Here is a 12,999-nt window from a genome sequence, read left to right as displayed (position 1 = left end):
TGTTTAGGTTCATCAATTCAGTAACAAATCAACAGAGATGGCTTTAAGAGTAGCGTCTCTTGATTACCTTGGAACTGTTGCTGCACGACTAAGGAAAGATGCTGTTACAAGCAAAATGGATCAAGGGTCTATAGAACGAATTTTAAAACAGGTACTGAGATAAAGGATTAAAATTATGGGGTAAATAATAGGTAAACACTTATCTTTAGGTATTCTTATATTACTGTTGCATTTCATTTTGTAGATTGAAAATAAGACTTATACTTCTAAAAGTCGGCTTTTCAAAAGCCCTACAGAGAAAGTACCTTAGGGTGAATTATAATGTCTAACAGGAACTTTTAAATGATTTATATAAGTCCTTAGTTTACTTTCTTTTTGCAAACTATTGTTATGAATATATGATGCTGTTTTCTATTTGGTTTAATGTAATTTTTATTTAAATCTTTAGTTTCTTGAGATGATAATTTAGCATGCCCAAATTGTTTTGTATCTTTGAATGTTGTGTATCTTTTTATATTGGGGAAGGATGAGAAGGGCCTCTTTTCATTTTATTATATTAGAGAGTTTTCATGGGAAAAACTTATTTCTTCACTTATTCTTTTTTTTTAAGTATGGTTGAGGTGATAGTAATACTAAAAGTTAACTTAAGAAAATTGGTACATAAATGATCCCTAATCCTACCATACACAACTGTTCTCATTTTCTTTCTATTCTTTTTTTATGTCCATAAGCATATCCATGCTGGCCATTAGAAATGCATCTAATTCTTTTTTTTTTTTTTTACTACACTTTGTATTTTGAAATAATTTAAAGCTTACGGAAAGGTTAGAAGAATAGTAGAAAGAGCTCCCGTAAACCTTTTAGCCAAATTCCTTAGTTGTTGACAATTTACAACATTTGCTTTATCATTCTTATATGCATGTCTGTATATGCTCTCCCCCACCACCCCCAACCATTTAAGTAGATATGCCCCACATTAACCTTGAATTTCAAAGTGTGATTCACTGGACAAGTAGCACCAACATTAACGTCACCAGGCACTTGTTAGAAATGCAGATTCTCAGGACTCTCTCTGTACCTACTAAATCAGAAACTCTGGGGGTGGGGACCAGCAGTCTGTGTTTTAACAAACCCTCCAGGTGATCCTAATGAATGCTGAAGTTTGAGAAGCGCTGCTTAGTGTGTGTTTTCTACAAACAAGAACTCTCACTTAAATATCCACAGTAAAACTATCGAAAGCAAGATATTACCATTAATATAATAGTACCATCTAATACATTACTACCGTTCGTATTCTATTTAATAGGTTATAATTTGTTGCTTTCATTATTTTAATGCTCAAACTGTCCTAGATTTGACCACTGAGAGCTCCTTTAAGCTGGCTTTTGTGTCTTTTTGATATGTTCCCATCTTTCTTTGATACTTCGTGATACAACAAGATGTTTGAGGCTTATCTTTTACTTTGCTTGCCCCAGCCCTGAAATCAGCCATTTCTCCAATTACTGCTGGTTTCTTTTATTGGAGAATGGTAATTTAGAAACGAAGATCTAGGTACTAGGTGACTTTCAGTATTTCTTAGAGGAGACCGAGGACCTCTTATTCGCCACATATGGCCATGTAGGTTGTACACTGTAAAACTCAAGGAGAGGGGTCATTCATGAATATTTTTATGGCTCTCAACATACTTCCAAATTGATTTTGGAAGTTTATAACGTAGTAATTTACAGTGCTATGACAAATTTCTGAATGTATCCATTTTGCCACAGTCCTAGAATATGGGTTATTCTAATCTTTGTTTTCTACTTAGATATATTCTAAACCATGTGTTTGGCATTTCACGTGGTAAAGCTAGCATATAAGTTATAGACATGAATGTCAACTCAGTTAATTTCTGACTCTGTATTGTTCTTGACAGGACCTAAAAATTCAGTCCATTTCTGCTCCTAGAACAAGTGAACAGCCCACCTACTGTATATTTAATATCCTACTTGAAATAAAGTACTGTTTTTTAATTAATTATAAATAAAAGTATTTTCCTTCCAGAATTTTCTTTTTAAATAATATCCCACAGAAACCTATAACACATAATAATAAGAGTAATAAGTTTCTATTTAGTAGATTAAAAGTTTGGAGTTGTCTCTTTTTTTTCCAAACAGGAAACCAGTGCTAGGACCTTCGTACCTCTGAAGATAAAGCACATTGTTCTGATAATTTTTATGTCAGCTACCTGTGTCCTCCTTCAAATAAAATGATGTGTAGTTCATAAAAATAGAGGCCAACCTTAGCTATCAATATATCTTTTTCAGAAATAGTGTTCTTCTATTTCTTCCTTTTAGTTGCTGTATATATATTTTTTCATTTGTATTATTTATCGGTTTTTCCCTCAGATTTGCATTTACAAGTAGATGATTTGTTAAAGTACTTTAGTAATATCTTTTTTGTTCTTACTTGGTTTATTTTGTAGGTTTCAGGAGGAGAAGATGAAATCCAGCAATTGCAAAAAGCGTTGCTTGATTACTTGGATGAAAACACTGAAACTGATCCTTCATTAGTGGTAGGTTTCTTTTCTCCTTTTTTTTTGGAAATATCACTTGTTTATTCAGATGGGATCTGAAAGAAAATTGGGAAGTGTCATGAAGAGGAAAGTTATTTGGAGTATTGATTTTTGAAACGAAGGGATACTTGATAATCTAAGCAGAAAAGAATGGTTATGGATTGATTTGTCTTATGTGGGATCCTGGTACAGATATTATAGTATACAAAAGTTGTGTGACACAAAAAATATTTGGAAATCTTTCCATAGGTTATCTTTGAGACTGGGCTGAATCATTGGTCCTCACAGTTGGCATGGCCCAGGTGGTGCATGAGATGATCAATTAGTGTATAAAAAGAAACTATTAAAATTTTACATGTATATTTATTTTCAAATTCTGTTTTTATGTGTTATGTATCCAAAATATTAGTGTAATAGGTTCATATGTAAAATTTGTAAACTGTATTAAACAGTGTACATATATTGGGATACTTTTTAGTTTTAATTTTTTTTTTACTGATGGGATATGCAATCTTAAAGAGGTTGGAGATAACTTAGCTATTCAGCCAAGTACTGCAGATTTTCAATCTGTATTGAAAGGAACAGATTATAGGTGCACCTTGGTGTTAAAATATTTCAATAATAATTGTATATTTCTTGAAGGAGTAAGGTGAAATTTTTAAAAATAACTGGAGTCTTCTACCTTCAGCATTTTATCCATTTATTCTAAACTTTTCTAGTTCACCCATCATCTGTCTAATTTTACTGACTTATTGGGTGCTAAAGTTAGGTAGCTGCTAGTATTCCAGATTTAATACAGTTGTAATTATCATATTGTCTTTCGATACATTAATATATGTGTTAAGACAAAGTAAAATAATGTTTTCTATCACTCAAATATTCTAAACATTCTAGGTTTTTTAAAATCTGTTTTTATCTGATAGAAGTTGTTTTAAAGTAAACCTTAATATTTGTATTTCTGATTGTGAACATTTTATCAATGGATTGGAAATTTTGTAACTAATTTCATCAAATTCAAGTCTTATCTAATTTCTTTCCAGTTTTCTCGTAAATTCTATATAGCCCAGTGGTTCCGTGACACAACTCTGGAAACAGAAAAAGCAATGAAATCACAAAAAGATGAAGAATCCTCTGAAGGAACACATCACTCGAAGGAAATTGAGACAACTGGTCAAATTATGCATCGAGCTGAAAACCGGAAAAAGTTTCTTAGAAGCATTATCAAAACTACACCTTCTCAGTTTAGCACATTAAAGTAAGATTCAGAGAGAAAACATCTTTACTTTTTCAGTTATCTGTTTGATATCATTTTACCTACTATACAAAAAAGTTAAAAATGTAATGACTTTTTGTTGCAGGATGAACTCTGATACTGTGGACTATGATGATGCTTGTTTGATTGTTCGATACTTGGCCTCTATGAGGCCGTTTGCCCAGAGCTTTGATATTTATTTGACACAGGTAAACTGGACCAGGATTCCTTATACAATGATACTGATTTTTCTAATTCTTGATACTTATGGGGTTGTGTACGATGTCTATTTATTGTTGAGAACAGATATTTTAAAAGATCATGAAAGTATCATTTGTTTCTATGTTCCATATTTGATAAAATGTCTATGTTCTACATATTGATTCCAGTTTTATAGATAAATGGATATATATCTGTATGAATATGTATGCATATGGTATAGGTAGAATGATGTTATAAAAATAAATTATTCAATTACCAAGTTATTATTTACATAATAGTAAATATCCTTGATTAAAGTTACACATAGTAAGGTAGAGTGAGACTACAGGTCCTTGCAAATGAAGCATAGCAATAAAAACCAGGTTTAATTGAGAATGCCAGGACCAAGTGTAGAATGCCTCCCTTATCGTGTATACTGACCTTTAAGTTAAAGCTTTTGATCAGTAAGATAACAGATCTTTTGCTCACTTATATAAAAATTAAAGAGAAGTAAATGTGATATTTACTTTCATTTCTTTTGCATGTGTCATGCTGTATTTTGTTAAATATTATGTGTTCCAAAATTTATGAAAATATCAATGTTTGCTTCGCAGATCCTTCGAGTTCTTGGTGAAAATGCAATTGCCGTTCGAACAAAAGCCATGAAGTGTTTATCTGAGGTTGTTGCTGTAGACCCCAGTATTCTAGCAAGGGTAAAGAGGAGCACAAATGATTCTTCCTATTTGAGTGTTCTATTCAAATTAAAATATTAGCTTTATTTAGTATAAATTATATTTTGTTTGTTTTTCTTTAGCTTGATATGCAGCGAGGAGTTCATGGACGATTGATGGATAACTCCACTAGTGTCCGAGAGGCAGCAGTAGAATTGCTAGGTCGATTTGTCCTTTGTCGACCTCAGCTTGCGGAGCAGTATTATGATATGCTCATTGAAAGAATATTGGTATGTTTGTTTTGTCATTTTTATTGTGATTCGTGGATATAATTTTGCCTTTCTAGTGTTCTGTTTTTCAAAATGTTAATCCAGGAAAGTAAATATCAATTATATATTTATATTGCCTGATCTGTGAACTATAGCAACTTTCTGAAGAGCATATTTCAAGAGGAGGGCTGTTCAGTATTGTAAAACCAATCTTTGGTGAAAATTGGATTACTTTTTTCAGTTATCATTGCCTTTTGATTATGCCATTTTACAATGAGTAAATATAGGAACTACATGGCATAGTTAAATATTTTGGACAGTAATCTAGAGTAATTATATATCTATGTATATAAATAGGAAGAATTAGTAAGAGTTAAGTGCAGAACTTTGGTATCTGACACTATTTTTGGATCCTTTATGAGTATGTGCATGTTTCCTTAAAGCTGAATTATGACAAGCTCGCGTACCTGCAAGTTAAACCAGAAAGTCATTTGAGTCTTAAGAACAAACTTAAGCAATACTATTCCAATATATTCTTTTCTTGTATGTCATGGAATTCTCTCACCCTGAAGCACTTTCCTGGAAAGTAAAAGGAAACGTTGGCATTACAAAATATCTGTGAAATCTCCACATCACCCACTGCAGGCATATTGACTTCTGTAACTCAACAGGGATGCGTTAGGTACAAGATTAGGTATTCCCACAATGGCAAGAGTTTACTTTATCACCTTTAGCCTAGTCTCAGAATACTGTATGACTGAGAGTTATAGTTTCAGCTTCAAGTAGCATAAAATCTTGATTTAAGAAAAGAGTAGAAAAGTTTTTTTCTCTTTTACTGCCTCAGCCTTTTCAAGAGTGAAGGGAAATATTAGCAGGATTCTCAAATCTAATGATCTCTGGCAGCAACATATCCTAAAATATTTTCTTGACTGCTAAATTGTATAATGGAAATAATTTTGCACAATAAATGTTTGATGCTTTTTATTTCTGAAACTTTTTAATTATGAAAATTTATAAAGTTGAAAAGTAGTACAGTGAGCCACCTATGTGTCCACCACCATATTTCATCTGTATTTTTTGCTAATTTAGTTTAAATTAAATTTCAAACATTTTGCTACTTCTCCTGTGGATGCTTTAGCTTACCTTTCCAAAAAGTAAGGATGTTGTCCTTGTAAACAAAAAACCATTATCTCATTCAAACAAATTAACACTCCCTAAATTCAAATTTAACACTCCATATTCAAATTCTTTAACTCTCTCAAAAATTGGATGAAAAAATTCTTTCACGGATTTTTCTTTTTTTTTTAAACAGAATCCAGTCAAAAGTCATATTTTGCATTTGGTTGTCGTGTTTTAAAATTTAGAGTATTCTCTTTACACACTTTCCTTGTGAAACTGACTAAAACCACCAGGGCAATCTTTTTCCTCATGGTTTTGTTTAATTTAATTTGTTCCTTTGTTTCTTGTATTTCCTATAAAGTGTAAGATAGTGACAATAATTTGATTTGATTTAGGTTAAAATTCTTGTTACAGGGGGCTGCCTGGTAACATAGTAGTTAAGTTCGCACGCCCCGCTTTGGCAGCCTGGGGTTTGCCAGTTCAGATCCCAGGCACTCCCCTACACACTGCTCATTAAACCATGCTGTGGCAGCATCCCAAATCCGAAATAGAGACAGCACAACCAGAAGGACCTACAACTAGAATATACAACTATGTACTCGGGGGCTTCCGGGAGAAGAAAGGAAAAAAAAGATTGACGACAGATGTTAGCTCAGCTGCCAATCTTAAAAAAAAAAGCACTACTGTCTTTAAACAAACAAAACAAAATAGAGGAAGATTGACACAGATGTTAGCTCAGTGACAATCTTCCTCACCAAAAAAAAATTTTGTTACAAATACTTCATATGCTGTTTAAGTACCAGACATTATTCTAAAAGTTTCATGTTTGTTATCCCATTTAATTTTGGCAAGCTTATACTCGTGTTGTGTTCAGTAGTTTAATATTTTTCTATGTATTGGATATCTATTTGAAAAGTAAAGACAATATAATAAAATAACCCATATTTATAGTAACATTAACGAGAAAGAAAATAAAGAGGAATTATATAGACCATCTTTATCATGTTAATAAATAGTGAATATACCACTTGTTGGTGTTTACTTTGTAATTTCATTTGTCAAGTTTAATGCATGCTCGCACCTAAGCATCTTGATTTTCTGACATTTAAAAATACCTTTCTGTTTTTAGGATACTGGTATCAGTGTCAGAAAAAGAGTAATAAAGATTCTAAGAGACATCTGTATTGAACAACCCACATTTCCAAAAATTACAGAAATGTGTGTAAAAATGATTCGCAGAGTCAATGATGAAGAGGGCATTAAGGTAAGATATAACGTTGACTATTTGAAAATTTACTTTTCATTAATGTTTTAAATAATTTAAATATGTATTGTATCAAAATTTTGTTGATTTAAATATATATATAAAAACTTTACAAGTGAATCAACATTTTTAGATTGAAGATATACTTTGATATATTTTTTATTTCTAGATTTTATATTAATAAAATCTGATCTTTCCCAACCAATTCAGCATTATAATATTTAATGTCATTGTAGAGATTGCATTATATACAGGAAGTTGATTATCAAATTCAAGTTATTTTGATATTCAAATGGTATGTGCTTGGTTTTCTAAATTAGTAAATGCCTTATTGAAAGTTTAATCCTGAGTTCATTAGTGAATTTACATATATATGATTGTCCCTGTATTTTTTTTTAACGACTTCTCTCCAAAAGTGGTAAAAATATTTTTTAGTTTGATCAAAAACATTTGAGGAGCTGGCCCCGTGGTCAGTGGTTAATTTCGCCCGCTCTACTTTGGTGGCCAGGGATTTCACTGGTTGGGATCCTAGACGCAGACATGGCACCACTCATCAGGCCATGCTGAGGCAGCGTCCCACATAGCACAGCCAGAAAGACCTACAACTAGAATATACAACTATGAACCTGGGGGGCTTAGGGGAGAAGGAAAAAAAAAAATGAAAACGACTGGCAACAGTTGTTAGCTCAAGCGCCAATCTTGGAAGGAAAAAAAAGAAGCTATCTTGAAAAAAAATTTGAGTGTTTACTATGCAGAACTTTTGGAATGTCTTTACCAAATTGAAAAAATTTTTAATTTTGACAAATTGATTTTTTTTTTAAACTGAGGAATTCATACCAATGATTCCCAGTAGTTTGTGTTTTCATTAGTTATTTATAGCTTTGTTTGGGGCTTTAATGAGAATTTGGGACTGAGAATTTTGCCATGTTTGTTGTAGTTACTTTGAAATTTTTCTTTCTTCTAGAAATTAGTAAATGAAACATTCCAAAAACTCTGGTTTACTCCAACTCCACACAATGACAAAGAAGCAATGACGAGGAAAATTTTAAACATCACTGATGTGGTAAGAGGGACTGGAACAAGGATATGATTCCTGTGGGTGCAAACCTAGTTGAGGCATAGTCTGTCTTAAAAAGGAAAAGACAATGATGAGGTCAATCTCAACATTTAGTACTACTTCCTTTACTTTATATGTCTGGAAATACTCAAGGGATGCAAGTAAGATGAGACTGATGTTTCTACATAGCCCCACTTTTTTGGCATTCGCTGATTTAAGCACTCATGTTGAAATTCTTCAAATTCCTCCAATGATTGAAAACTGAGAGAAAGGAAAGGAGAAGTAGATGAATAGACGCAATAGCCGAGGGATAGCAACCTGAGATAGTAATTCCTACCTTTTTCAAAAGAGATGATTTAGTTTCATTATGTTTAATTATACACATAAGCTGTAAGTTTTTTTCACACAGATTACTTTTCATGTGTTGAACATAAGAAATTTTATATTATTGACTACCTGATCATCTGTTTCGCTGTCTTTAAATCTATTTTCTAGAAGGAAAATAAGAAGCAAACATTTCCTTTTTTTATTGTTTAGACCTTACAGATTTTTCTGACAGTGTGTAATTTAAGTTATTGTTCAAAATTTAATACCATATTTAATTTCACTAATTTCTTGAATGTCTTCTAAGATATTTTTGGAATAAAATTCTTTAACATTGGTAAATTATTGGCTTACTGAAAAAAATAGTTCACTTTAAAAATAAGTTTTCAGTTCGGAACATTGAGATATTTATATACTTCAGGCTAACGCATAGCTAAAGTTTATTTTATTCGTGTTTTTAAGTAATTTTCTAACTTTGATAGTTTGACCATATTTTCCCCTTTAGGTTGCAGCATGCAGAGATACAGGGTATGACTGGTTTGAGCAACTCCTTCAAAACGTGAGTGTTATTTTGACTCCTGATAATAGCTAATATGAAATTTATTAGAAGGTCAGTCAGTTCTTTGTAGGCTTTATGATTTAAAAAGAAGCTTTTCAGTCATTTTTTTAAGTATTTGCCTTTTGTTAGGGAAAATTTATTTCAACATATTAGGCTGAATGTTTTGGTTAATGTCTCTGTTTAATTGATTATTCACTTGCTTGTTATAAGTGAGTTTTCTGAATCACTAATTGAAATTCTATCTTCTTTTCCTTCTAGATAATTGTTTTTTTCTTATCCCTTTAATCTAGATGATAGACATGAGATCTATAAATAGATATACAGATTACATTAAATATATATTTACATTATTTGTCATGTTATAAAATATGTAGAATTTCCTATGGTAGAGCAGAATTAAGCCACAATTAGTATTCTTGAAAAATTTCATAAATGGAAATGTCTTGCTATGAATTTTTTTATTTCAGAACTTTTCGAATAGATAGAAGTACCACCATCACCCAGCTTCAAAATTTTTAAGCATTTTCCCGATCTTGTTTTATCTCTATGCCTCCCCCATCTTTTTGTTTGTTTGTTTGTTTTCTGGTTTTTTTGGATATGATACTTTTAAAGCAAATCCCATATTTTATATCATTTCACCCATAAATACTTTAGTATCTATCTCTAACAGAAATGGCTTTTAAAAAATAACCAGAGGGGCTGGCCCAGTGGTGCAGCGGTTAAGTGTGCACGTTCCACTTTGGCGGCCCAGGGTTCACTGGTTGGGATCCCAGGTGTGGACATGGTACCGCTTGACAAGCCATGCTGTAGTAGGCGTCCCACATATAAAGTGGAGGACGATGGGCATGGATGTTAGCTCAGGGCCAGTCTTCCTCAGCAAAAAGAGGAGGATTGGCAGCAGATGTTAGCTCGGGGCTAATCTTCCTTAAAAAAAAAAATAAAAAATAACCAGAATATCATTATCATCTATATCAAAGTAAATATTAATAAATTATCCCCTAATATCTAATACCTAGTCAGTGTTCACATTTCCTAGATTGTCTCAAAATGTATTTTTATAGTTAGTTTGCAGTTGCTTTGGTTGATATGGATCTTAAGTCTCTTAATCTGTAATAGTCAGCCCTTCACCCCTCCTTTTTTCAGGCCACTTACGTGTTCTTTTGTAGAACGTCCCACCTTCTGGGTTTCATAGATCTCTTCCTTCTGGTGTCATTTAAGTTGTTCCTCTATCCACCATGTTTTTCTGTAAACTCTTGGAGGCTTAATAATATTGAAGTTCAGTTTTGGGAGTAGGGGATAAGAATACTTCATAGATGTTGCTGAATATTATTGCATCACATGAGGAGACACATAATGTCTGGTTATCCCATTTCAGTGATCTTTGAGTTTAGGTGTTGTCAGCCTGGTGCATCTATTACAAGGATTTTTTATAATATATATATATAACCATCTGTTATCTAATATATAATATACAACCATCTATTATCAAGATTAGGTTGAAATGATTATCACCTAGATTTATTACTTCCATTAGAAGTAGCAGAATACTGATATTTTTCTAATTATTTTTTTCCTTCTGTATTAATTAACTGGAAATCTTTAGAGAGGAAATTTGTTCTGATTAACTGTTTGGTTACCGTGAAATACAGTTTGTTTAGGAAAGACAGGGGAAATGCTTGATTCTTTTCCATTACTTAGTTTTCAGAATGAGTTTTCCTGTTAACCTTCAAAGGTGATGAATGAATTTGTTCATTTTCTAATAAATGCATTCCAATCATAATTCCTCAAATTGTCTCTTCTTTGCCCAGTAGTAGTCCCTTCAAGTTGGTCTTGTATACTTTTAATATAACCTCATTATTCTTTTGTAGCCTGGTTACTTTCTGCCTCTAAAGATGCCCCAGACTCATCTTGTACTTTCCTGCCCCAAACCTGAAGTCAGCCATTTTTCCAAAAAGCCTTTGTGGGAATAATCTGGGTGCTATGGATGTTCATTGCTAATGGGTTATCATAGTTTTGGGCCTTCTCAGAAGATGTTAATTTACTATCTACTTAAGTCCAGTTATTTCTGTTTGTGTTTTATTTTTAGTAATAAAGTAGGATTTTGTTGTATTTTTAACAGTCAACCAAAATTGTTTCTTTGAGGCATAATTTACATGCAAAAATCTTCATTAATTTTAGGTGTATAGTTCAATTAATTTTAATTGTATACAGTGACATAACCTCTAGCACAATCAAGATATAGAATATCACTCTTAAAAGCTTCCCTGTTGGGGCAAGCCCTGTGGCCTAGTGGGTTGAGTAAGGTGCGCTCTGCTTTGGCAGCCTGGGTTCAGTTCTTGGGCACCAACCTACACCATTTGTTGGCAGCCATGCTGAGGTGGCGACCCACATACAAAATAGAGGTAGATTGGCATGGATGTTAACTTATGGTTGAATCTTCCTTGGCAAAAAAAAAAAAAAAGCTTACCTTTGCCTCTGTGTAGTTGATCCTCTCCCCCTGGCCCTAGGAAACCACTAATCCACCTTTTGTAGAATTTCAAATCAATGGAATCATACAGTATGTAGTCTTTTTCATTTTACTTCTTTTAATTAGCAGAATGTTGCTGGTATATTAATATTTTATTTCTTCTTGTTGCTGAGTAGTATCAGTAGTGTGTGTGTATCATAACTTATTAATTTGCAAATTTATTGACTTCTGGGTCCAGTTTGGGCTCTTATGAATATTTGTGGGCCAGTTTTTGTGTAGATGTGCATTTTCATTTCTTTTGGGTAAATTCCTGTGAGTGCGATTGCTGGATCATGTGGTGAGTAGGAAACTGCCAAACTGTTTTTCCAAAATGGCTGAACTACTTTGCATTTCCACCAGCAATGTTCCTCTTGCTCCACATTCTCACCAGTACTTAGTATTGTGAGTCTTTTTAATGTTAGCCATTCTGGTGATGTGTAATGGTGTGTTACTTTTAAAAGTTTTTTAAGATGCCTGTTTTAAACACCTTCATGGTGTTTGTTTATGTTATCCAATCTGTAGTATCTTAGACTCTCTTCATAAATCATCTTCCATTTCATAATTTTGTGATATGTAGCATCATTTCCCTCCTAAATACATAATTAGCTCTATATTATAAAGCCTTATGCCCATCTTAGCCATTCCAAAGGGAATATGATAATTTCTAGAAGAATCTACAACTAGATGTTTCATCTGATAATTATAATAAATGATTAAGTAAGAATTAAGGGTAACTATGAGAAATGTCATTATTTAGTATTACTAAAAAGAATCTAAGATAATATCTCTATGTATTATTGGCAAGTTAGAAGCAGAAAGGAGATGACTAGATTTATAATCTCTTAGCAATAGTAGTTTTATATTCTTTATATCTTTATTCTCTAGTCCTCTTTAGTTAATTGTCCATTCAATCCTTTCTCCCTATTCTGTGCTGTTTTTTAGTTACTGCCAACAGTTTAGTTTACCAATGACATTGTGATTTTATGATACAGTTATTAGACTAGCAGAGTTTAGTTAATGAAAGAAATAAAGCTGAAAAATATTTGTATAAATACATGTGACAGAGACATAACCACTCTTAGCAGTTATAACAACACATAGGCATAAATTTTGAGAGAAGCTAGGAAAGATGGGGAGAGTAGACTACTGGAATTATTGGGAATTCTTGAGTCATGAATAATTAGCACACGTACTGTTTCTACATGAGCTCATATACACACATT

At 32.5% G+C, this 12,999-nt stretch overlaps 1 protein-coding gene across 5 annotated transcripts in view; it reads left to right on the top strand.

Annotated features, from left to right (window-relative positions):
• NIPBL (NIPBL cohesin loading factor) overlaps positions 1-12,999 on the top strand; it is a 195,015-nt gene that overhangs the window by 150,004 nt on the left and 32,012 nt on the right. For all 5 annotated transcript variants that reach the window (XM_070245908.1, XM_014734903.3, XM_070245909.1 and 2 more), the window contains 9 exons: positions 8-151; positions 2,465-2,554; positions 3,595-3,809; positions 3,913-4,015; positions 4,622-4,720; positions 4,822-4,968; positions 7,196-7,330; positions 8,295-8,393; positions 9,217-9,270. In XM_070245908.1, the coding sequence (XP_070102009.1) occupies positions 8-151; positions 2,465-2,554; positions 3,595-3,809; positions 3,913-4,015; positions 4,622-4,720; positions 4,822-4,968; positions 7,196-7,330; positions 8,295-8,393; positions 9,217-9,270 (1,086 nt within the window). The remainder of the gene's footprint in view (positions 1-7; positions 152-2,464; positions 2,555-3,594; positions 3,810-3,912; positions 4,016-4,621; positions 4,721-4,821; positions 4,969-7,195; positions 7,331-8,294; positions 8,394-9,216; positions 9,271-12,999) is intronic.

The sequence above is a fragment of the Equus caballus genome, chromosome 21, assembly GCF_041296265.1.
Source record: "Equus caballus isolate H_3958 breed thoroughbred chromosome 21, TB-T2T, whole genome shotgun sequence".
NCBI lineage: Eukaryota > Metazoa > Chordata > Mammalia > Perissodactyla > Equidae > Equus > Equus caballus.
Note: the sequence above shows the minus strand (reverse complement) of the source record. Positions and strands in the feature narration are given on the sequence as shown.